The 27,425-nt window shown below is 42.7% G+C and overlaps 1 protein-coding gene across 1 annotated transcript in view; it reads left to right on the top strand.

Annotated features, from left to right (window-relative positions):
• Positions 1-27,425, top strand: part of ATP8A2 (ATPase phospholipid transporting 8A2) — a 1,255,085-nt gene that overhangs the window by 350,870 nt on the left and 876,790 nt on the right. Inside the window, exons 7-10 of the mRNA XM_073583121.1 lie at positions 3,324-3,397; positions 13,919-13,988; positions 19,139-19,266; positions 20,926-21,037. Coding sequence (XP_073439222.1) covers positions 3,324-3,397; positions 13,919-13,988; positions 19,139-19,266; positions 20,926-21,037 — 384 coding nt within the window. The remainder of the gene's footprint in view (positions 1-3,323; positions 3,398-13,918; positions 13,989-19,138; positions 19,267-20,925; positions 21,038-27,425) is intronic.

Genomic DNA, 27,425 nt, shown 5'->3' with positions numbered 1-27,425 from the left:
CTGACTGGTGAGCACCATCCTGCCAGAAACTAAAGGATTGTCTTAGTTGCCATGAAATTTTTCAACAGGTTATATAATGGCCTTGTGATATAATCAACCATTACTTATGGTGAAAAGTTTTCTTTTTTTATACCAACAAATGTGGTCTGTTACCTATGTATGAACAGATTTTTGAGTAGAGGTGAACAAATCAATTTTTCTAAAAATTTTTATTTCAGCATCTCCGAAATTTTGGCATTTTCATATTCACTAATCAATTTTGCCGTTTTCTTCTGCAGGCCAATAAGTGACTGATATAATTAAATATGTTATACATACCTATCCTAGACCCTAACTTCCTAACCCACTGTGTCACCGCAATAACTCGCTTGGCTTCTCGGCACCATCCTACTCACTGCGTTCACTGCTTTGCTCCTCCCAGTATCAGACCCTCGTGCTGAACAGCCTCTTGCAGCACTCCCAGTACAGCTGCATCCTTGTGTGGCTGGTGAGTCTCCACCTGGCTGTAGGGAGGCACGACGAGACAGACGTAGAAGTCTTTTGCACAATTGTTTTAGCATTATAAAGTCATGAATTCTGTGGACATGGTTAGCTATGTAAATAGGTCTCAGTCAAAAATCTTTTATGATTTGAGTTGAGTAAAAAGATTTGAATGACCCCAGCCCAGTAGGCGCATTAGTGGTCTGTGGCCACCAGAGCAGAACCTTATGAACCTCCTCCTATCTGCCAGCATCTCTGATGACTATTCGGTTCTGGACTTGGGTCCAGCAGTCATGGACTACTGATGTGGTCAATGGATCAGTTTTCTGCTAATCTTTTATTCATCATGATGACTAATTTCATAGAGTTTAATAATACAATTCTGGCTGTCTTCATGAACCACTAGGGGGGGCTCATGAGCTTGCTGTGTACTGTTTTGTTATTAAGTTCATTGTAAGCCTGTTAGCTCCCTTTAGTGCTGGCTGAAGACACAGACACAGTTTCTACTGCTATGCAAATGTGTTAAAATGGTTTCCTATGATTTTTCAAAACCTGTCCCAAGAGTAGAGAATTCTATAAAATAAGCATTAATTAAAGGGGTTGGCCACTACTTTTTGAGTCCATTTCATGTGAACTAACTGCTATAGATAGGTTCTTTTGTAAATTCCTTGCTTTCCTAAATCTTTCTGTAACCTGAGCGGCTCTTCTGGTCACATGATCTCTGATGGATAATCCTCTGACTTCCTGTGATGTCATATCAAATTCTCCCACACTTCCTTGCTCTGGAATCTGACATGACATCACAGTCATGTGACTTTTTTGCTGTGTGGGTGGGCGGAGCTCTATTCAGCAGAGCTCACTCACTGCTTCTGTGTACATGGCTGCAGACAGAGCTCTCACATCACCAAGCACATTTCTCCGTGCAGAGCCCCCGCTGTATCTGTATGTATACAGAAGAGTATACCCTGTGTAAGAAAAAAAAAATATATATATATATATCTCAAATGTCATGTACAAAAATCCAGAAAACCAATGTAGATCTACATGTTTTAGATGATAACTGTCCTTGATCACGATTAAGCCACATGACTGAAACGCGTAGACCTTCATTGTTTTTATGGATTTTTGTACATGACTATTGATGTCTGAATTTTACCTTTGGATTTCTAGAAAATATTTTTTTTCTGCACACCGTAGAGCTGGAATTTCGATTTAGCCAGAGGTACAGGGTGCGTGCTGACTGCCCCAGTGCAAGGGCTGATGGGTAATGTAGTTAGAAGGCAGCAGAAGATCCTGAAGAGGAAGTGATGTCTGTAGACACCCGTGCTGGTGTCGCGGCACAGGAAGTAACACAAAAAGGTATAAAACATCATGAAAATTGACAGAAAAGATATATGGGGTTAATTAGGGGCTTTATCCTTAGGCGGTTATGGCAAAAATATTCACAGAGTGGAGGTAGTGGACAACCTCTTTAACTGCAGAACCCTTGGCAGTTCCTGTACAGTCATTACCGTTGTCCCTGCTTTTCCTGACGTGACGACATCCTATAAGTCACTAGCTTGCTGCAGCCGATCACTGGCCTCAGTGGTGGCGTTTACATGTACATCACGTGACCACTGAAGCCAGTGATTGGTTGAAGCAGTCACATGAAAGATAAACTGGATGCCATTCCTGCATTAGTGGTGTGACAGAAAAAGACACGTCACTCCGAGAATTCAGATGTGGGGTGCGCAGAAAAGGATACCAGTCACAATTCAATACAGAAAAAGAAATCTGGCACTCCCAAATGCAGAAAAATTAGTTTTGTTTTATTCGCAGCTTAATAATCCACTCGGTGTACATTCTATTAGTTACGTTTCGGTCACTATCATGGACCTTCTTCAGACTGTATACAGTGTAGAGGAAAAACAACAAAAAAATAATTTAACATAAACATACATAATAACATACAACTGGTTTCAAAATGACATTTCATAATCCAGTGAGTAGAGTCATATTGGAGCTAAAGCTACACAGAAGCACATGCTATACATGAACGAACATTTATGTAAAGCGGATTCCAGCCCCAAAAGAATGGAGTAACTCCATCATATAGAGGAAAAAATAGAGAATCCCTATCGGGACATCAGACATGTTATACCTTACAGAGCAAACAAATATATTCAAAAAAATACCGGGAGAACTTGGATCAACCAATAGATGGGTTTGTGAAGGGAAAATCATGAGTGGTTTTATTATCTAAACATTCAATTTGCCTCAGAAGGAGACGGTAAATTATTCACAAAATAGACCATAAAGACCTGCAGCGTTAGGTAGCAGGAAAATAGGGAAGTGGAAAAAACCCACTGTATACAGTCTGAAGAAGGTCCATGATGGTGACCGAAACGTAACAAATAGAATGTTCACCGTGTGGATTATTAAGCTGTGAATAAAACGAAACTATTTTTTCTGCATTTGGGAGTGCCGGATTTCTTTTTCTGCATTATTGGTGTGACCACCGGAGCAATGGCATTGGTGCAACAGAGGATTCAAGGGCTGCGTAATGCTTAGTTCTTTTATTTATTGCTTTCCCTACTCATGGCCAAACTTTAGATTTTTCAATGTGTACTGAATATTGGACTTTTAATGATTTGTTATTGGTTACTGCTCATTGTACACGCCACTTGTGCCATTAATTAACCATCCATGTTTTGTCTTGTGTCCTCCTGCACTTGTAAGCCCGTCTTTTATTATACTTTGCTTTTGCTCCTTGGAAAAACTAATGGTGTGAGTGATGATTAAGGACACACAACGTCTACTTTCTTTCTCTCCTGTCTGCTGCTGGGCTGCCCCTGGACTGACAGGTGGCAGTGGGAGACATTGTCAAGGTGACCAATGGGCAGCATCTTCCAGCCGATATGATCATTTTATCTTCAAGGTCAGAGGTTATATGGTTGGGTGTTTCTTTTCTCACCTCCACTGAGATGAACTGATGTATTCTTGCATTATCTATATATTGCATTTTGCAGACCAAAAAAATGGCTTAGATTAGAGCCTAATAAAAAATGTAGTATGTATGAATTCATTTGCACGAACAAAGATGTTTGATCTTAGGATAGTAGCATTGTTCCTGATTCCTGCAGCACTACCGAAGACTGTCTCCTGTGTCAACAGGTCATCATGACTGTATTTGAAGGGGTCTGACTGACTGAATCATTCCAATATCTAAAGGCCCCGTCTCACATAGCGAGATCGCTAGCGTGATCGCTGATGCGTCACCGATTTTGTGATGCAACAGCGATCTCACCTGCGATCTCGCTACATGTGAAACATATCGGCGATCGAGCCCCTGCTGGATATCGCTGATTATGCTCGAATGTCTTGGGCCATTTTTTCATTGTCGGCGTCCCGCTGGCCAGCGCGCATCGCTGTGTTTGACGCGGACGAGCGACCTCGTTAGCGACGCAGAACTCAGGGACTCAGGCTGAAATAGTTCAGAATAGCTGCTGTGTGACAACACACCAGCGATCCTTACCAGGTCGCATCGTTGTCAGGATCGCTGGTGCGTCGTTGAAGAGATCTGCCTGTTTGGCAGCTTACTAGCGACCAAGTAGCGACGCACCAGCAATCCCTACCAGGTCGTATCGTTGTCGGGATCGCTGGTGCGTCGCTATGTGAAACGGGACCCTAAGCCAGCCCCCTTGCCTGTAACAGCCAATCCATAGATAAAAAAGAGGGTTAGGCTAAGCTACTTAAATAAGCCAGCCAGTCAGCCAACATCATGCATAACATTGATTACATGCCAGCTTAGGAAAAGTTGCTTTCTCATGAATGGAAACCTGCCAGAATCCCATGATCAGGGCTCTGGAACCCCGTGAATGGGGTGTCTGCAACCCTGTCCTGAATGAAGGTGCACATTCTTGGCTTCATTCACTGTTTATGGATCTGTTGAGTACAATGCTTGGCTATTTCCAACAGTCCCATATTCAATGAATGGAGCAGAAGTCCAGCTTACGCACCTCTGCTACATTCAAGAAGCAGCTGCAGAGTGATGTTCTCTGGGGTCCAGAGCTCTGATCTTGGGATTGTCTTCCATCGGCTAAAACGCAAGCGATCAGCAAGTTATCCCCTATGCTATAAGGGGGGAAAGTTTGTTGTTTGTTTTTTTTGTGGGGGGGAGGATTAACTACTTAATACTTTTCAGCTATACAGCATAAAATGGTTGGCATAAAATTTCTAGAAATCCCATCCACTTTGTTGGAATGGATTAAGCAGACCAGCGGTGTGTGTTTGAAATCAACAACATATCCCCAGTGGCTGTTAAAGTATGTTTTTTTTTCAAACCAGCTTTTCTATCACGCTGAGACAGTCTTTGGTAAGGAAGTGGGGGCCTCAAACTGTCCCTGGAACTGGGACCTTAACTAGATCTCTGTCCCAGGGGTACTCTTGAAGGTAGAAAGTTCCAAGTTTATGATCTTGTTATGCTCCTGTTAAATCCTGATCTGTCCCCTTCCCCCCACCCCATGAGGCATGGGACAGAAATGTAATGTAAACAAGACACAAAGACAAAACAGGGATAACAGAAAACCTCCATCATACAAAAGCACTAACCAACAATAGAGAGTGGGATAGGGACTGGGAGGAATAAACTAAATGGGAACAGGGACCAGGAGATAAACACACACGTACAACAGCAAACCACAGAGCACTACTAAAACAACTCTACTCCAACCACTTAGCTTTAGCACACAGCACAGGAAGACAAATCTTTCACTGACAGGGACAAATAGGTCTGACCAGTTTTTATAGGAAGAGGTAATGACCAGATCAGAGGCAGCTGAAATGGAACTTCATGTTTCTGACTAGCATAGAAAGGGACGTTAACCTCTTCAGCCCTAGAGGTAACTAAATCCATTGAATATGGTACACAAATCAAACGATGTCTAAAAAAGACCTGCGATTCATTACCCGACGTGACCGTCTAGCTCCAGGTCTTCATGAGGATGTTCAACCTTGTGAGAATTTCAGAGTCAAACGTACATGGCTAAAATCATATAGGCAGTTCCTCATATACTGTATGTTGCCTGAGGATCTGTCAGCATGTATCAGCTATCTGGTTTCCTTTAAACATGACTAACCAGAAAAAGACAAAAACGAGATGGAAACACATGTAGAAAGAAAAAATGAAAGTAACATAATTTAGCTAATTGGCGCAGAAAATCTGCAATATCAAAAACTCAAGCACTCATGGGAACTTAGGGTCACACAGAGCAACTCACCAGCGATCCCGACAACGATATGAACTTGTCAGGATCGCTGGTGTGTCGCTACATGATCGCTGGTGAGCTGCCAAACAGGCAGCTTCACCAGCGATCAACACCAGCGACGACTAGCGCTCACGTCGCTGTGTAACTTAGATACCAGCGGGCTGGTGCAGGGAGCTGGTAACCAAGGTAAACAGCGGGTTTCTAAGCGCTGCGCAGCACTTAGAAACCCAGTGTTTACCTTGGTTACCAGCTACCTGCACCAGCGCGCTGGTATCTAAGGTACAGAGAGGGTTTCTAAGCGCCACGCGGTGCTTAGAAACCCACTGTTTACCTTGGATACGAGCTGGGAGCTCGCTGATCGCTGCTCTTCCGCCTGCCACACGCAGTGATGCGTGCTGGCCAGCGGGAGACCAACGATCCAAAAAAAGTCCAGGGCATTCCAGCACGATCAGCGATACCTGGTGGGGGGGTTGCTGATACCTGTCACATAGCGATCTCGCTGGTGAGCGCTGAAAAATGGTTGAACGGAGGGCACAGCCAAATTGATAATAAACACCAATGGGTTCACCAAAGATATATTCAAAAACGTCATACAAAAAGCAAAAAGGAAAGCAATATATCTAAACATGGGAACTCCACACGATATGAAGAAAAGATAAATTTTGTTTATTCATAAATATGTGACACATACACAAGACAGCAAAGGTTAAAAACAGTTAAAAGATGCAAAAAATGCAATCATGTCAAATCATGAAATAATGATATGATGATACTCCCACAACAGAGGATCCCCACATAACAACAATAGCATATAATTGAGTATCAACCAGACCACCTCAACACATTAAGTATCACAGGCAATGTGTATAAGACAATAAGGAACACACAATAGCAAAAAAAGTCAAATACCTGACCCACAATGAGAGGCAAAAAAACCTTTGACCTTGTAGGTGCACAGGGACCAAAAGGTGTTCAGCATGCAGATGTATAATCCCGAGGTAGTGCTAGTGGGGAAAAGGAATGGGGGGAGCAAGGCTATTGTGTGTTCCATCTAGGGATTTATATATTATTTTTTAGGCCTATTTCTCTGCCTTTCCCTTTTTGGCTCATATGGTGCTGTGAATAGCGGTTTCCTGCAATTCTTATATATAGACCCTCTGGTCTATGCATGACTATATTGTCTCATACACATTGCCTGTGATACTTAATGTGTTGAGGTGGTCTGGTTGATACTCAATTATATGCTATTGTTGTTATGTGGGGATCCTCTGTTGTGGGAGTATCATCATATCATTATTTCATGATTTGACATAATTGCATTTTTTGCATCTTTTAACTGTTTTTAACCTTTGCTGTCTTGTGTATGTGTCAGATATTTATTGATCTTTTCTTCATATCGTGTGGAGTTCTCATGTTTGGATATATTGCTTTCCTTTTTGCTTTTTGCAGTGAGATTGCTGTTGTGTCACAAAACTTTGCTAGCGAGATCGCTGTGTGTGACAGGGGCTTTAGCCTCAAAGTGTAAAAAATGCTTACACCTGATTTGTGACATTCTCATACTGTAGAGACGTCAACCATCATCTCATGGGTGTCTTGTCCCACCGAAGCAGTGTTTTCAAAATGTTACCCTCCTAATAATTATCTGGTGAATGGACATTCGTTCAGCCCATCACTCCCCATTCACCCAGTTACATGCAGGCTGTAATAACACTCTGCACAATTGGCTGTAGGGAGAAACATAAAAGTAATTGCCCCCTCCTCAAGGCTCCGTAAATGACTGTCTACTCTGCTTGTTTCTGGACTCCAACCTGGATGGTTAAATGCATCACTCAGCATCCTCATGATTAGCATTCCTACATCCATGATCTTTTTGTTACTACCAAACTCTCCTTCCTCGCCATCACCGAAACCTGGCTCACCCCTTCTGACACAGCCTCTCCTGCTGCACTTTCGTATGGCGGCTTCCACCTTTCTCACACCCCCCGCCCCAGCAGCAAACATGGTGGAGGAGTTGGTTTTCTCCTGTCAGATACCTGCTCCTTCACCCCAATCCCACTGCCACCCTCTGTTACCCTCCCTTCCTTTGAGGTGCACTCTGTGCGCATCTACTCCCCCTCCAACCTCCAACTGGCTGTCATCTACCGCCCCCCAGGGCCAGCCACCACCTTCTTTGACCACTTCACCACCTGGTTACTTCATTTCCTTTCCGCGGACATCCCTACCATCATCATGGGCGACTTCAACATCCCCATTGACACTTCCCTCTCAGCTGCCACTAAACTTCTATCTCTCACTTCCTCCTTCGGCCTCACTCAATGGTCTTCTACAGCCACCCACAAAGATGGCCACACACTGGACCTCATCTTCACCCGCCTCTGCTCCCTATCTAACCTCTCTAACTCACCTCTTCCTCTCTCTGACCACAACCTGCTCACATTCTCTTCCCTCTTCACTCCATGTCTACAATCCCCACCCCACAAACTTTCACACCCTCGCAGGAATCTTAAACACCTTGACCTACACTCATTCTCTGAATCCCTCCTCCCTCTTACAGATATAAGTTCCTTACACAATGCGGATGACGCTGCCGCTCTATATAACACCACAATAGCTGTAGCTTTGGAATCCGCTGCCCCACTTACACATACCAAAACTCGCAAAATCAACAGACAGCCCTGGCACACCAGCCTGACCAAAGAGCTGAGGCGAGCTTCCAGGGCTGCTGAGCGCAGATGGAAAAGATCCCACTCCAACGAGCACTTCATCGCATTCAAACAGTCCCTCACTACTTTCAAGACCACACTCGCCACAGCTAAACAAACCTACTTCTCATCTCTCATATCCTCCCTGTCTCACAACCCTAAACAGTTATTCAACACCTTCAATTCTCTCCTCCACCCCCCAGCACCTCCTCCCTCCCCACTCATCTCAGCTGAAGACTTTGCCTCATTTTTCAAGCAGAAAATTGATAACATCAGGGACAGTTTTGGTCAACAACCCCCAGAGCCCTTCCTCCCGACTTCCCAGCCCTCCACCTTCAAAACCAACTTCTCCACCATTACAGAAGATCGACTCTCCACTCTACTCTCAAGATCACATCTCACCACCTGTGCACTCGACCCGATCCCATCCCACTTCATCCCAAACCTCACCACAGTCTTCATCCCAACCCTAACCCATCTCTTCAACCTATCACTAACAACTGGTGTTTTCCCCTCAAGCTTTAAACATGCCTCCATCACACCTATCCTCAAAAAGCCCTCTCTTGACCCATCCTCTGTATCTAGCTATCGCCCTATATCACTTCTCCCATACGCCTCCAAGCTACTGGAACAACACGTCTACCTTGAACTGTCCTCCCATCTCTCTTCTTGCTCCCTCTTCGACCGCTTACAATCTGGCTTCCGGTCACACCACTCCACTGAAACTGCCCTTACTAAGGTCACCAATGACCTTTTAACTGCCAAGAGCAAGCGACACTACTCTGTCCTCCTCCTCCTGGACCTGTCGGCTGCCTTTGACACAGTGGACCATTCCCTATTATTACAGACCCTCTCATCCCTCGGCATCACAGACTTGGCCCTCTCCTGGATCTCATCATACCTAACAGACCGGACATTCAGCGTCTCCCACTCACACACCACCTCCTCACCTCGCCCCCTATCTGTCGGAGTCCCACAAGGTTCAGTCCTTGGGCCCCTGCTGTTCTCTATTTACACCTTTGGCCTGGGACAGCTCATAGAATCTCATGGCTTTCAGTATCATCTTTATGCTGATGACACACAGATCTACATCTCTGGACCAGATATCACCTCCCTACTAACCAGAATCCCTCAATGTCTGTCCACTATTTCATCCTTCTTCTCCACTAGATATCTGAAACTCAACATGGACAAAACAGAATTCATCATCTTTCCCCCATCTCACGTGACCCCCCCTACGAACCTATCAATTACAGTAAATGACTGCCCACTCTCCCCAGTCCCACAAGCTCGCTGCCTCGGAGTAATCCTTGACGCTGATCTCTCCTTCAAACCACATATCCAAACCCTTTCCACTTCATGCCGACTTCAACTCAAAAATATTTCACGCATCCGTTCATTCCTCACCCAAGAATCTGCAAAAACCCTAGTCCATGCCCTCATCATCTCTCGCCTTGACTACTGCAACCTCATGCTCTGTGGCCTCCCCTCAAACACTCTCGCACCCCTCCAATCTATTCTAAACTCTGCTGCCCGACTAATCCACCTGTCCCCCCGCTATTCCCCAGCTTCTCCCCTCTGTCAATCCCTTCACTGGCTCCCAATTGCCCAGAGACTCCATTACAAAACCCTAACCATGACATACAAAGCCATCCACAACTTGTCTCCTCCATACATCTGTGACCTCGTCTCCCGGTACTTTCCTGCACGCAACCTCCGATCCTCACAAGATCTCCTTCTCTACTCCCCTCTTATCTCCTCTTCCCACAATCGCATACAAGATTTCTCTCGCGCATCACCCCTACTCTGGAACTCTCTACCACAACATATCAGACTCTCACCTACCATCGAAACCTTCAAAAAGAGCCTGAAGACCCACCTCTTCCGACAAGCCTATAACCTGCAGTAACCACCGATCGACCAAACCGCTACACGACCAGCTCTACCCTCGCCTACTGTATTATCACCCATCCCTTGAAGATTGTGAGCCCTCGCGGGCAGGGTCCTCTCTCCTCCTGTACCAGTTATGACTTGTATTGTTTAAGATTATTGTACTTGTTTTTATGTATACCCCTCCTCACATGTAAAGCGCCATGGAATAAATGGCGCTATAACAATAAATAATAATAATAATAATAATAATAATTAGGCAACATGATGCATCCCAGCTCTCTAATGGCCTTCAAGTTGCAACCCATATACAGGGCATGAAATAGCTCCCAGCGTTAGCCCTCCATCTACAGCATATGAATTATGAAGACCCATAAGGCCTGTTTCACACATCAGTTTTCTGCTTCAGTTAAAATCCGCTAAAATGGCAGACAACAGATCCGTTCTTGGACTAATGACAACGTTTGTTTCCGGACCGTTATTTGAACGGATCCGTCGAAGGAAGAATTTTAAAGGAACCGCTGCCTGGGGAGGAGAGAGAGAGAGAGGTTTAGGGTTAAATTTCCGAGCGAGCCAAATCCTCCGGGCGTGCGCAATGTGAAATGCGGATCCGGCCGACGAAAAAACGTTGCATGGTCCGTTCAGGCATGTCGGCGGACGGCGGATCCGCAAAAAAACGGATCGAACGGATGGCCATCCGTCAAGATCCGCCGGTAATGCAACTCAATGGGAAAAAAAACGGATCCGCCAAGCAAAATGGCGGATCCGTTTTTTTTGCACAACGGCGGATTTTGACGGATTTAAAAAAACTGATGTGTGAAACAGGCCTAAGCTGACATGCTTTGGACTCGGTTGCTGCAGTAGGTGGTCATTCCATGGTGGAGGAGACGCCATTCCACATGTTGCTATAGATCTCTAAAATTACTTATTAAACCCCTGATTAAAACAATATTATCATGACCGTTCAGAACTCCAACATTATTAGTGAAAATCCGTAGCCCCAATTCCTCATTTGCGGGTTTTTTTTTTAAGCCATTTTGTGTTTTGTCTTTTTTGCTTTGATAAATTTTTCGCAAAAATTCTTGAAAATGGTCACACGATGTTTGATAAACTGAACCAAATCTAAATGTCCTTTCTTTGCGCCTTTTCAGAGCAAGGATCCGTAGAATATTCTGCCAATCTTTATCGTCAGCGCAAAAAAAAAAGGATTCTGGTGTAAAAAAAAAAAAAAAAAACCACCAAAAAAAGTTACATCATTTTGAACATTTGCAAGCGATGAATTAAGTAAAAACATCTGGATACACAAAACCATGTCAATAAAGAGAGTCATTTGCTATCTTTAATAGTAATAATAATGCAAGGCACTCTTCATTTCAGTGGAGGCATTCTGCATGTTTTGAAGTCTTGTAGTGCATTCGCTATCGCTGATGTATTTTGTGATTTTTCATTTGTTGTTTCACTTGTGGTATAGTTCTGTCTGCCTTTTCCTGACATCTATTGTATTGTACACAAATAATGTTTGTTTATTAGCAGCAATGAAGGGAAATGTATAAATAGAATAGATTAATTATTTAAATTGAGTTTTTTTTAGAGTAAAATTTATTTTGTTTAACTTGATATTTGTTTGCTTTTTTCATTTCATGATCTATCTCTAAAAAAAAAATCTTAAAATTTTCAAATTTTGCCAAATTTTGAGATACGTACGGCACTTGTTGTTTGGCACATAAACATTAGCAGCAATAGACTCTATATACTGTGTGTATGTATATATATACAGTATATATACCTTCTAAGCTTCTGGTGTAAGCCTGTACATGGGAAAACGTCATTGGGAAGAGAAAGGGAGGAGGTGAGCTGTGATAACGCCTATTTTGAAAGGCGGATCCTATGTAATCCACCTTATATTGAGGCGCTATCTGTCGCTGTAATTTTGACTGCAGAAAAGTCTTAGGGACGTGTAAGGATAGAGTATGACTGGGACATCATTGTACAAATTACAAGATTTAATAATTTTATAAACAAAACGTGAAAACCTGATTTAAACAATAGATCATTTAGTGCCAAGTTGTGTGAAATGATCAAGGCATGCAGTTCTAAAATATTACTAACTATTTCTCTTTAAAATGCTGAAGCGCACTTTATAGCACCTGAGTAATTCCACTATAATGTGCTCAGCGTTGTGTCAGCTTTATGCCAAAAGATCAGAACTTTATAATTGCAGTTTAATACTATGCCTTAATATCAGGGCTAAACAATAGTGCCATACAAAACAACAATACAGGACAACATTGCCAAAATGTTATCAACATACAATAGTCAAATAACAGTGCTATGTAAAACCACTACACCTCACCGATCAGCTGTAAACCACAAAGTGTGCCAAACAGTACATCTCCACACACTGTGCTCTGTCCATCTTGGATCCTGCAGTGCTGCTTTTGGTCATTTCCATAGTAGTCATACCCCAACATTCCGATGATAATGAGGTTTCCTAAGGTCATCAAATGAAAAGGGTGGAAAACCGATTAAAGGGAATCTGTCAGAAGGATTTCACCCCCAAACTACTGTATTTATAAGCACATGCAGCTCTTGTAAAGAAAACTCCATATATATACCTTTAGCTAGCAGTCCGTTCCTCAGTTGCTGAGAAATGAGCTTTTCAATGCATATGCAAATGAGGCTGAAGTGCTTTTGGCAATTGGAAGCTCTACTCAAGCCTCTGTCACTCCAGCTCTTTCTTGTCCAGCACCGCCTTTTTCGGCTTGACTGATACCTCGTTTGATTGAAGTTACACAGGATAGCGTCTGTCAATAATGCAGGAGGATGCAGCACTGTACTGGGAATAGAGCTGGAGTGACAGAGGTATAGGAATAGCTTGCATACACCGAAAGCACTCTGGCTTCATTTGTATATTGTTTCAAACTTAGTTTTCTTAGTAATGAAGGAACAGACTGTCTAACTAAATGTATGGCTGGATTTGTCTTTACTCAGTCCAATAGTAGATTCATATGCACCATTGACCAAACTGGTGCTTAGCTCCCACCAGGTCCAAATTAAACGTAGAAAATTCAGAGGATCTGAGGCACAAAAACTGCAGTTTCTTGATTTAAAAAATTGAACTTTATTCCATATTAGTTAAAAGGGGAAGACAAAGCAGGCCTAAAAAATACAGCTCTTTTATTTAAAAAAATACAGTATTTTTTAGGATTGAGAAAGGCTAGTTATGGCCAAAACATTGCCTTCTTTGTCTTCCGGTTTTAACCAATATGGAGTAAAGTTCAAATTTTTTATCAAGAACATACAATTTTGGTGCCTTGGCTTCACTGAATTTTAGATTTGTCTTTACGAGAGCCAAAGGCTGTGAAATCTTCATGACCGATCTCCTTTAATTAACGTTGTACTCCCTGAGAGTGTTGCATGATGCATCTCATGAGAGAAAGATTAGCAAGTGATGGCTAATGCAAATACTATTATCAACATCCCAATTAGCAACTGCTGCAATTAACAGAGAATTGATCTTTGAGTCTCTGGCTTGAGTGGCTGCATGACTTCAATGTAAATGTGTTTCTTGTAACGTGACTTTCGTTCTTGCTTTCCCAGTGAGCCGCAGGCCATGTGCTACATCGAAACATCCAACCTTGATGGTGAAACAAACTTAAAAATACGTCAGGTAGGTCCTTCTAATTTATAACCAGTGTTGGAACTACAGGTATATGTGGTGTGGAGGTTGTAGAATTACTAGTTGTTGAGGTTGAGTAGATGTAGTAGTTGTTGACATTGAGTAAATGTAGATGTAGTAGTTGTTGAGGTTGAGTAGATGTAGTAGTTCTTGAGGTTGAGTAAATGTAGGTGTAGTAGTTGTTGAGGTTGAGTAAATGTAGGTGTAGTAGTTGTTGAGGTTGAGTAAATGTAGATGTAGTAGTTGTTGAGGTTGAGTAAATGTAGATGTAGTAGTTGTTGAGGTTGAGTAAATGTAGATGTAGTAGTTGTTGAGGTTGAGTAGATGTAGGTGTAGTAGTTGTTGAGGTTGAGTAAATGTAGGTGTAGTAGTTGTTGAGGTTGAGTAAATGTAGATGTAGTAGTTGTTGAGGTTGAGTAAATGTAGATGTAGTAGTTGTTGAGGTTGAGTAGATGTAGATGTAGTAGTTGTTGAGGTTGAGTAAATGTAGGTGTAGTAGTTGTTGAGGTTGAGTAGATGTAGATGTAGTAGTTGAGGTTGAGTAAATGTAGGTGTAGTAGTTGTTGAGGTTGAGTAAATGTAGGTGTAGTAGTTGTTGAGGTTGAGTAAATGTAGGTGTAGTAGTTGTTGAGGTTGAGTAAATGTAGATGTAGTAGTTGTTGAGGTTGAGTAAATGTAGGTGTAGTAGTTGTTGAGGTTGAGTAAATGTAGGTGTAGTAGTTGTTGAGGTTGAGTAAATGTAGATGTAGTAGTTGTTGAGGTTGAGTAAATGTAGATGTAGTAGTTGTTGAGGTTGAGTAGATGTAGATGTAGTAGTTGTTGAGGTTGAGTAGATGTAGGTGTAGTAGTTGTTGAGGTTGAGTAAATGTAGGTGTAGTAGTTGTTGAGGTTGAGTAAATGTAGATGTAGTAGTTGTTGAGGTTGAGTAAATGTAGATGTAGTAGTTGTTGAGGTTGAGTAAATGTAGATGTAGTAGTTGTTGAGGTTGAGTAAATGTAGGTGTAGTAGTTGTTGAAGTTGAGTGGATGTAGTAGTTGAGGTTGAGTAAATGTAGGTGTAGTAGTTGTTGAGGTTGAGTAAATGTAGATGTAGTAGTTGTTGAGGTTGAGTAAATGTAGATGTAGTAGTTGTTGAGGTTGAGTAGATGTAGTAGTTGTTGAGGTTGAGTAGATGTAGTAGTTGTTGAGGTTGAGTAGATGTTGTAGCTGTTGAGGTTGAGTAGATGTAGTAATAAAAATAAAAAGTACTTGTGAATGTTTTCTTTATTTTGAGTAATAGTTTGTTTTATGACTTCTCTACCTATAAAGCACAAAAATTCCAACCCTAGTCCAGTGGGCGGTTCTACTCACTGATTCACTGCCTTCCTTGGCAGTCTGTCGACAGTGAAAGCTGTCTATCACTCTAAGACGTCCCGCTGGACTTCTACACCACAAGTGAGCAGGAATTTCAATGACTGTTACAGTAGTTACCAAGAGATTTATCATCAGAAAATATTAGACTTTATCTACTAGTCGTAATATATGGCTATAATGGTATGCTCACAACATCATTTTCAGACCAATTCCACCTGGAACCAACCTGAAAATGCATTAAAAAAAACTCCAAAAAAAGAATGAATATTTGCATGGCACTGTAAAAACTACATGACGTGCACTTGTTCCAGTTTTTGCCACTTCTTTTAATCGATTCAGGCTTCAAAAGTCAAGAATTGACCTGGCCATTTTATAGGTGTTGCCCGCTTGGAAGCCACCACTAGGCTATATATGGAATTTTTTTTTTAAATATTGGTGGCTTTGCCACTACAAAAAATGTCCAGTTGGACGTCAGGAAAGACGCTTCAGGGAAACCAATGCTGGCAGTTTTCTGAAGCGTCTTCTGCTGCAAAAATGATGCAGGTACACCAGTGTCTAAAAGACGTCATGTTCACTTACCCTGAGACCGGTTTCACACGTCTATCTTTCATGGTCAGGATATGGACTGGAATGTCTGGACTGGCCATGGGTCACCTGACCTGGACTGAACAGCCTCTTGCATGATTAGGACGTTATGGAGTTCAGCTCAGGAGATCCTCAGCTGGTTCAGACGTTGAGATACGTACTTAGACAATGAAAGTCAGATGTATGAAGCATTACCAAAAATACATTTTCCTGTGTATAATTGTAAGATAAGAGGCGAAATCTGAAAATTCCCGGAAAAATTCATTTTACTTTAATCTAAAACCAGACTGTTTCAACTCTGCGATCATTAGCAAAAAAAAATCCAGCGGAATACATTACCTGATGTTGTATTTCTGAATTCTGTAAAGCAGATATACATTTACTGTGTGCCTTCTGGGAATATAGAATTTCACAGCCGGTGAGGGAGCTTGTTTTTCTTTGTGATTCAGTGCGGAGAGCACGTCAGTTTACAAGAAAATTACAATAATATCTCTACATCTCCTGGTAATAACACAATAAATTACCCTCAATCGCTCTATCCCATTTCGCTACTTGGTTAATTTTGTGGGCAGGAATTACATAAAAATATGCTTTGCGCTCAAATAAACTGATGAGTCATAACTAATCCTATCAGAATTATTTAACAGTTTTTTTGCGGTGAGGGTAAAATTAATATTAATTACTCGATATTTATCGCTGAACATAAAAGACTATTTGTGATCTGTTTTATATATCCTCATGTAAACCAGCTTAGCATAACAAAAAACGGAATAGTACTTGTTAAAGAATTAGCTGCACTTCACGGCAAAACATTAGATGGGAAGGTTGCTCTAAGCCCCAACTGAGCAGACATCGAGGCGTACCAGATTAATATGCTTTCAGCGTTTAGTCTTAGGACTGGGAATATGTAAACCAGGGTTCCCCAACTCCGGTCCTCAGGAGCCACCAACGGGTCATGTTTTCAGGATTTCATTAGTATTGCCCAGGTGATGGAAATCTTGCCCGTCCAGAATATAATTATCACCTGGCAATACTAAGAAAATCCTGAAAACATGACCCGTTGGTGGCTCTTGAGGACTGGAGTTGGGGAACACTGATAAAATAAAGGAGGCCTATACAAGGTGGGGGGACACATTTTTATTTTGGGTACTGAACCCATTCAAAAGGATGTGGTCTCCTCATTGTGTACAGAGCAATAAAAAAGTTAAGAACATGGTTTTGGAGGCAACCGGACCTCCTGGTTAGAAGTTTGGAGGTATCAGTATCTAAAAGGGACCATTTTTACATCTTATAAGAAAAACTTTTAAGAAGTTTGTTGCACACTGCTGTGGTTCTCCTGAGAAAGAAGATTGTTGACTTCGAAACGTGTCGAGAATAAAACTGTGAAGCCTTTTTTGAAACCGTATATATATTGGATCTTTATTGTGACTACACTACCAGCTGCGCACATTTAACAATTCTATTCTACTATTTGACTACCGTGTGGGAAAGGTAGGAGCTGGATGTCACTATTTGGGTGGGGTCTGGATATGGTTCTCAAACCTCTCTTGTGGTAAGAATGTGGTCCTTTTTGTACACCAGTGTTATCAACAAGATGAATAGGAGGCATGGAAAGTATCTTTTAACTCCCTTATTGGGAAACACTACAAACACACACACACACACACACACACACACACACACAAACCACTGATCAAATACTGAACATGGCCTGATATATATCTGCATGCAACAATAAAACATGGTGAAGGGTCCTTGCTAGTTTGGGGCTGCTTTTGAGAAAATGGTGTTGACGAATTAGTCAAGATTAATTGTGTCCTCAATTCTGAGAAGCACGGGCATGTATCCATCATGCAATACCATCAGGGAAGCATCTGATAGGCTGTATGTTTGGGGTCATTGTCCTGCTGCAGAGTACATTTGAAACCAATGTCATTAAGAATGGTCTTCGGTGTAAAAAAGAACCAGATATCCTGGAAGTGGTGATGATATGGTCCCCCCAAAATACTGATCCCATCATCATGGAGTCTGTCTGGGATTACATGAAAAGATAGAAGGATTTTCAAAAGCGACTTCCTGTGGTTAGTGGTTAGTTCTCCAAGATATTTAGAACAATCTCCCTGCCGGGTTCCTTCAAATACTGTGTGCAAGTGTTAAATTGCTGTTTAGAAGAATTGATGTTTTGATGGTGTCTTGAAGGCAAAGTATGGTAAAAGCAAATATAGATTTGATTTAGATTTCTCATTCACTTTACATTTTGTTGAAACAAATTAGAACAGACTCCATAATGTAAACATATTCCCAATCCCAGAATCAAGTGTACTGGGACGAGACATGACCAGAACTAACATTCGGGACACCCATAGATATTAAAAGACCAAAAAAACAAGGTGTAGATCCCATATATATAAAAATACAATACTTTATTGGAAAAGGTAATACAATATCACAAAAATGATTAGTTACATAATACAGGGGGAGGGTAAGCAAAAGTATATGTCACACCAGGTCTGAATAAATATGTGAAGAGGTGGGGGAGCGGCAACTACTACACATAGGTTACAAAAAGTCACATATGAAATGAGGCCAAAGTTTGTGTTGAAATAACAAATAAAGCGTAAAGTCAAAAAAGACCAATACCCAAGGCTTAGTATAGGAAAACCTTATGGCTAAAAAAGCCAATAGGAGCAAGTAATCTCCCCATAAATCACAGAAAATAGCCACAAAATATAGGTATCGCCACTCTTACCCATAGTACCTCTACTCAGAATCCCAGGACACGCAGCCCCAACGCGCGTTTCGCATTGGCTTCCTCGGGGGGCTGTATTTGTATTTTTATATATATGGGATCTACACCTTGTTTTTTTGGTCTTTTCACTTTACATTTTGTTAACTGATAAAAAAAATTAACAATTTTGTTTTTTAAATCATTCTTAATTGTCAGAATTTTTCCACCCTTGCCTAAAACTTTGCATAGTATTGCAGCTGACGTATAAATGGGAGCTACTGTGTGTGGCTGCATGTCCTACCTCGGTGTAAACACGAGAAGATTCACCTGTACATCAGCATTTTGGCATACACTGTATTTCTTGAAAAAAAAATATAGAAAACATGTCTGTATTTCTTTATCAAGTATATTGACTTGTCAATGTTAATGGTTATCATAGATATCGACTGTTTACTTTTTTTACCCTTTCTCTGCAGGGTTTACCAGCAACGTCAAGTCTTCAAACTATTGAGGATTTGTTTAAATTGACTGGCAGAATCGAATGTGAAGGACCTAATCGCCATCTGTATGATTTCACTGGAAACCTACGCCTGGACAGCAATAGGTTGGTGTTAGACATTGGTGTGGAGACACGCGGGGGGTCAGCCGGTGCCCTTCTCCGCTAGCCGAAACCGCATGGACCAGAGATCATCCCACCGAGTGCCCCCTCTACTTTTAGGGCATAATGCTACTCAGACAACACAGGATGAGGGTGAAACAGTTCGGCAGTACTTTATTGAACCACAAAACAGGCAAATTACACATAGATCAGTCCCAGCAAAATACTCAAGATGGTGCAAAAGTCATCCTTTCGCTGACTTCAGAGCTTCCGGGGCCGACTACCCCACCTGTGCACAGAGAGGAGGTAAGAACAAGCTTAGGAAGCTGACAGTCCAATAAGGTACAAGGCCAGTTGATGGGACGGTCACAACCTGGCTTCTCTGAACATCTCCATGGAGCCCGGTGACGGTGGGTTATATTTCTGCCTTTCCCAAACATATCCATGGGGCTCAGGTGACCAGTGGGTCCAAATCTGGACTACCCCAAACATATTCATGGTTCAGCGATGGTCAATGGAGCAGATCAGTAATTTTTCAGCTGGGGACATGGTTTGGATGTATATCTGTACATGGATGTCCCGTTGATCCATCATAAATGTACCAAATGGGACAAATCCTTCAAAGCAACACTTTGGGTCAATCTGATAGACTCAGTTTTGTCAATTGCAGGACCTATGGCAAAAAAAGTATAAAACTGGGATGTTAATGAAACCATAAAGAGAATCCATGTGTCATACTCCAACCCTCCCAGACCAGAACCCCCCAGAATAGCCTTAAGTTTTACTTTTAAGGGAGTCCATCAGCACAAAATGACCATTCTGACCAATCTTAGGGGCACCCTTGGCGTGATTGTACAGTTAAGAGTATCTTCCTAGTTACTTGTTTTCCATATATCTCCACTCTCTTCTTCCCTGATTGAGATCTCTGTTTTTACAAGTACCAGAGGAGGGTGGAGAAAGATCAAAAACAAGTTGTTGGGAAGGTGCACTAAACTGTCTGGCCATGGCAAGAGTGCATAACGCCCTTATGCTTGGTTTGAACAGTTATTTTATGGTACCAGACTCACCTTAATGCCAATTTTGGCATACCTAGTTGGCAGATATATGGAAATGGATCTTTTTTGCTCCTAGTAAATGACTATGCATTTGAGGCAGAAGTCTGTAAGCTGTTGTGTACACCCGAGTAGGCTTTGCTATGCTCAGTGATCCAAAGCCACTAGCGTCTAAAATATATTACATCAAAGAACTCCCAAGGATATGATCATACAGCATGATTCACCTATTAAAAGCAAGAAATTAAGGCATTGCATGTATCTTCTGATGTGAATGAACCACTTGTTAAGAACATCGGGTCTAAACTTCTATATCTTCTATATCTTCTCTCCTTTCCCTCTACAGAATGTTCTGTATCTACTACTGGTGTCTCCTATACTAATAATATGATTGTTTGTCCTTATTTGATCTATTAAATAGGGTTAAGCTCCTGTCAGTTCGTAGATCATTTACTGTATATGAAACTCGGTTTGAAATTGGAAATTTCTTTCCCACCTCGTAGATCAATTTACTTCCCTGAGTAAACAGAACATGTGGACTGGGTTTTCTCTATAGTCATTTGTTTTTTGTAATTAGACAAAATGTTAATTCTGCCAATTCTTCTTGTTATAGCCCGGTTGCTGTTGGACCTGATCAGATATTATTAAGAGGAGCCCAGATCAGGAACACGCAATGGGTCGTGGGGATTGTTGTGTATACGGGACATGACACCAAACTAATGCAGGTAAATCCATTGATAGGAGACTCTCCTGATTCCTAGTCGTAGACCATGATTTCTCAGTTTAAGTGTTTTTCACTCGTTTGATTTTTCCATGTGTGAGAAAAATTGACTCATTTTTATGATCAGACGTTGATCAGCATTTAATCGTAGCGTGTTCCAAGTGTCATTTGTTTTATATGGAGAAATAAAAAATAAGTCTCCACCTTCTCCGCAATGAGAGGCCATGAAAATCGGAACGCATTCTGATCTCATCGAGTGAGTTTCGATTTTTCTCACAGACCCATTGACTTGCATTGACAATTTTGATCCAACTCTCTGATGAAAATCGGACATGCCTCCAATATTTTTCGGGAACAACTTGGTCCCAGGAAAAAAATCTGACACATGCAAAGCCCGATAGAATATCATAAGTCCATGAAAACCATGAATAGAACCTGCAAGTGAAAATCAGACGTGTGAACAAGCCCTAACAGGGTTCTCCAGATCTATAGCCATAACAGGATGGGCCACCAAAATTTTATTGTTTTTTGTCCAACATCTGGGACAGCTGCTGATCACATTGATGGTATTGTGGAACTTCTGCAATCGTCTCTTCCTTTTTTATATGGACACAGTAGCTTGTGTGCATGGCGGCTGTGCCTGCTTGTCTGCCTTGTCCCATTCACTGTGTTTGTTCAAATAAAGGCAGCTTTGTCAGGATGGCGCCAGCCCCTATAATGTGCTGATCAGTGGGAATCCTGAAGTTCGAACCCTCTCAAATAGAGCTTGGATAATCCTTTTAAAAAGTTCTATAACTTTATAAATACTTTACTAAATTGTAAAATTGAGAAAAAAAGATTTGCGTTGCCTTACTCCAGTGTCCTGTCATCAGAGACAGCCTGCCCACGGCAATCTTCATTTCTGCTGCTGGCATCCTCGATCCGGTATCCTAGACGCCTTTTCTTCTTACTGCGTAGCCTCAAGCTACGTCATGACCTGCATATCGGGGTTGTGACGTTGTGGGGCCTACTAAGCGTAAGTAGTGCCGAGGATGCTGACTCTAGAAATTAAGACTGTCCGCATCTGGCTGCCATGAAAGACCGGACTGGACACAGCACCAGGGCTATGCAAATCTTTTTGTTCAAGTCTTTTGAATGCCTTTTGTGCTAATTTTTCTTGCGCTGTCAGTCTAGACTTGGAGGAAGTAGAAAACCTATATGAGGCCACAATATGGTTGCGCCTTAGGGTCAGAATTTTGCCTTCAATGCTTCGACTTTCAATATGTTGCCTATAGTGCAGTTTTGGTAAAGCCCCACAGGTCGAAGCTCCAATGACATAACCTAGCTGCCTTTCATCAATTACTAACGTGCAAATACCCCTTTAAGGAAGAACAGAAAATAAATGCTAATTAGATGCTACTTAGATTTTTCTTTAATTGGGCATATTCTTCTTACATATTCCGTTTGTCCATTTCAAATAATTTAGAATAATATTGGAATTTTCTCAGAAACTTTGGGAGCCTTTCACCTGTTCCCCTGTGATACCAATTTTGATTTTGATGACTTATATATGATTTTCACTTTGTCAATGCAGTATCATGACCTCAGAAGTTTTCTGTGTCTGCCTCCTGAAAACCCTGGTGCCACGAGCGCCGATAGTTAAACTTGTACCATCCTCATCCAAGTGCCAACTTCTATGCAAGGACAAGTAGATTAAATCAGCCTTTCTTATTGTAATGTAGTAACAGTGATTGGTCCCAGATTTTACATTAACATCCGAAAAGCATCATTGACCTTGAGATTCTATCGCTCCGACAACCTTGTATTATTTAAGGATGCGCTCATGGCAAACGTTCCCTTGAGCCTGAGCGTAAGGCTCGATGCCTATGTCCGTGTTCTGTGATGCATAGAAAACTTTAGCGGATGGCATCCGTGTGCGTTCTGTTCACATTGCAGACCCATGCATTAAAATCTATGAATTTGGTCCATTATTCAGGCCAAATTCTAATGCGTCTCATCTTCGCTCCATCAAAAAATAAAATATGTCAATCAGCCCCATAAAGTGTTTGCGTGTCCTAAATGTTATTGAATAGCACATGTGAACGAGGCTTATATATTAATACCTTAGTGTTTATTTCAGGTTTATCCTTAGATATTTCTCAGTTACATCTCTGCTTTCTCTTTCACAAATAGCGCCCCTCTTGTTCTTGCCTTGTATTGCAGCACATCTGTTCCTTTGAATAGGAAAAAAACTGTAGCACCAGATACAGCCCATGAACAAGAGTGGCGCTGTGTGTGGTCACAAACAAGATATTTATTTTTTGATCCTAGCAACCCATATGAAGGGATCAGTAATATAACAGCTGGCATACATCACTGCAGGTAATCCGATCTCAAGAGCCCCCTTAAAGAAGCCCTCCTCCTCCTCCCATCAAAGTTTTTATCCTCTTAATATATTGCGATCATCATATTATACAGAACTGTGTACTTAAAGTTGCTCATTTTGCCTTTCTACTCAGATAATTCTTCTCTTTTCTCTTCTTTTTATAGAAACAGGAAGTCTCTTGTTCCTGCATTTATCCTTCACCTCCTGACCCAGCTCCTCCTCCCCCGCCAGGGACCTTTTTGCAGTCACTCATGACTCATACAGGGAGAATTGACCTCCTGTTTCTACATAGAGCATAGAAGGATTCAGCTAGTCAGTTTTTAATCACGTGATGTCATAGACCTAATGGAAAAGGGAAGAATTATCTGGGTAGAAAGGCAAATTGAGCAATTGTAAGTACACAGTGCTGTATAATATGATGACTAGTGTTGAGCATTCTGATACCACAAGTATCGGGTATCGGCCAATATTCGCTGTATCGGAATTCCGATACTTAGTTCCGATACTTTTTTCATACCGAATACCGGAATCGGAAGTTCCCATAATTCTAGGAGCCCGCTCGATTTGATTCAGTCAATGGGGATCCTCAGAAGTGTGGGCACATCCTGTTAGGCATGTAGGCATGTTAACTAGTGGCATGGCTGTGATTGGCTGCTGAAATGATGTCATGATGCACTATAAAAACCGCAGCAGCCGCCATTTCGGGTTCACTCTGCTGTGAGTTCAGTTAGGGACAGGCTGCTGTTGAAGACTGTGAGGGACAGTTAGAAATAGCGATCATCAAACATATCTATTGCTCTACCCAGGCTACATAATCCACCACTGTAACATTTTTTAGCCCAGCAGCGCTGTTTTAATAGCTGTCTGCAAGGGCTGTGTGAGTGCAGACCCACGCTGTGTAGTGTGTCCTGCAGGCACGTCTGCTTGTAGGCCGCCCAGCGTGTGTCTCTGCCTCATACACATTTTTCTTTTATTGCTGCTTTTTTTTTCTCCTGTATAGTGTGCTTCCATACGTATCCATATACGTTGGTTGAAAACACTAAAGGATTGGACAGCGGAGCCTTTCAGCAGCCTTTCAGTGCTATAGCCCATTTCTCTGCACTGTTTTTGGCTGTCTGATAGGTCTCTCTGTGTGTGAGTGCAGCTCACGTTGCAGTGTGTTCTACAGCCACCGCTGGTTGTAGTCCGCTCAGCGTGCGTCACTGCCTCATACATAGTCCTTTTTTTGCAGCTAATTTGTCCAGATTTTTGCTCCTATATTAGTGTGCTTCCAACCGCATCCATTGTCATTGGTTGGTTGCAAACACTGTATAGGATTAGATAGAGGAGCCTTTTTGCTGGCTTGTGCCCTTCAGGGCCAGCCAGACTAGTATCACCCTATTTTTTGGAGCCTCATCAATTGCATTGTAGGTTAGCTTCCTGCATTGTAATCACTCCAAAAAGTTTGTGATACTATAGCTTTCAAACTTTGGTCACATCCTTTTATTTCCCCCCCCCCAAAAAAAAAAAAAGGAAATAAAGTTCACCAAACACTCCACTTTAGAGTTGTGTAGGCCACATTAGATCATATTAAAGTGTAGTACACACACTGTTAGCAAAATTAGTGTTTCTTATACTGATTAGCAGGTGTTCAGGAATAAGAATTGTGTCCAGTTTTGGGCACCACATTTTAAAAAAGACATCAACAAACTGGAGCAAGTTCAGAAAAGAGCGACCAGAATGGTGACCGGTCTGCAAACCCTGTCTTATGAGGAAAGGTTGCAGGATTTGGGAATGTTTAGTTTGCAAAAGAGAAGACTGAGAGGAGACTTAATAGCTGTCTACAAATATCTCAAGGGCTGTCACATTGTAGAAGGATCAACTTTATTCTCATTTGCACAAGGAAAGACTAGAAGCAATGGGATGAAACTGAATGGGAGGAGACACAGATTAGATATTAGAAAAAACTTTTTGACAGTTAGAGTGATCAATGAGTGGAACAGGCTGCCACGAGAAGTGGTGAGTTCTTCTTCAATGGAAGTCTTCAAACAGAGGCTGGACAGACATCTGACTGGGATGATATAGTGAATTCTGCTTGGAGCAGGGGGTTGGACCAGATGGCCCAGGAGGTCCCTTCCAACTCTACGATTCTATGATTCTAAGAACACTAAGCCCCCCCTTTTTTACTTTTCTGCCTATCTTTATCAGTCTACCAAGATGAAGAAGGCAGGGAGTAAGGCACGTGGTCGTGGCCGTGGAGTTTCAGCAGGGAGAGGACGGGGGGATTCAGCAGGGAGAGGACGTGGGGATTCGGTGTCTGCTGCAGCCACCAGTGACCCGGCATCCCCCACTTTTACCAGGCAACAGTCCTTCATGCGCAGCTTTGCAGGACCTCGCCGTACTCCACTGCTGCGTGACGAACAAATTGAAGCCGTTGTCGGATGGATGGCAGCTAACGCATCCACTTCAATGACTTCCGCATCCTCCCAGGGCCAGAGCACTGAAGAGCAACCATCTGTCTCTTCACCACCTGCCAAATTGCCCAGGCAGTCTGAGAGCCCGGGACAGGAGCCATCTCAATCTTTACTTCTGTTCTCAGAATCTGTTGGCTTGGAAAGAGCTGGCCAGCCAAGCAGCACTCTAGAGCGTGAAGAAGAGGGAGTATGCAGTGATGCGCAACTGCTTTGTCCCTCTGAATCTGAAGAGGCGGGTGGGCCAGTGCCTATTGTCAGCACACCTCAGTGCTCATCTGATGATGATGAGACTCAGTTGCCAATTTCTGGTGCGTACGGTGCTGGCGAGACAACCCAGGACCAGCCGGTGCTTGAAGAGGGGAGTGGAGATGATGAGGTCCTTGACCCATCATGGCGTCAGCCACAGGAAGGTGGTGGGAGCAGCTCTGAGGAAGAGATTCCCCGAACGGCCAAAAGAGGAGGGAGAGGGCGGGGGCAGACTTGGTTGCCTGTAGCCTCCACTTTGGCACCCGTGAGGAGCAATCCTCTTCCAAAACACAAAACGGGCGCTCCCAGGACTTGCAGTGCGTGGTCTTTTTTTGACACAGTTGCAGATGACATTTGCTTTGTCAAATGCAAGCTGTGTCATCAGAAAGTTAAACGAGGGAAAAATGTGAGCAACCTCAATACCACAAATATGTGGAAACATGTGCGTACCTAGCACGAGGTGGAGTTACACAGAGACACTGAAGATGTAGGCCAACCTTCAGCAGCACCTACCACCTCTTCAGCTCGTGTTGGGGCCTCTTCCTCCAGCTCACACACAGCTGGTTCAGCTTCCTCACTGGAACGCCATGGAAGAACCTCTGCCACTGTTGTCCAGAGACCCAGTGAAATTCCACCCACTGAACCACGTTCTCAGTCATCAGCACACTCCCAGGCCACTCACCAGCAATCGGTAGCACAGGCATGGGAGAAAAAGCGGCCATACTCGGCAAACCATCCCCGAGCACTGGCTCTGAATGCCGGCATTGCCAAACTACTGGCCCTTGAGATGCTGTCATTCAGGCTGGTGGAGACTGACACCTTCCGGAACTTGATGTCATTGGCTGTTCCACAATACAATGTGCCCAGCCGCTTTTATTTCAGCAGGCAAGCCGTCCCTGCCCTGCAAAAGCATGTGGAGGGAAAAATTAAAAATGCGATACTAAACGCCGTCAGTAGCAAGGTCCACCTGACCACCGATGCGTGGACCAGTAGCCATGGACAGGGACGATACCTTTCCCTCACTGCCCATTGGGTCAATGTTGTGGAGCTGGGTACAGATCTGGAGAGTGGCTCTGTACGTATTCTGCCAACTCCAAGGATTGCAGGAATGCAGTCTGTACATATTGAGTCCTCCTCCTACTCTAGTTCCTCGGAATCAGCACTGCATGAGCCTGTTAGGCCAGATATGAGCACAGGTGTGGCCAAACGTCAACAGGCCGTCCTTAAATTAATTTCTTTGGGGAATCGGAGCCACACAGCACAGGAGCTCTGGAATGCCATCAAGCAGGAGAGCGATGTGTGGTTTGTCCCAGCGAATCTCCAGCCAG

The sequence above is a fragment of the Dendrobates tinctorius genome, unplaced genomic scaffold, assembly GCF_039654945.1.
Source record: "Dendrobates tinctorius isolate UK_male_01 unplaced genomic scaffold, ASM3965494v1 ptg000075l, whole genome shotgun sequence".
Lineage (NCBI taxonomy): Eukaryota > Metazoa > Chordata > Amphibia > Anura > Dendrobatidae > Dendrobates > Dendrobates tinctorius.
This window is presented reverse-complemented; position numbering and strand designations above follow the sequence as displayed.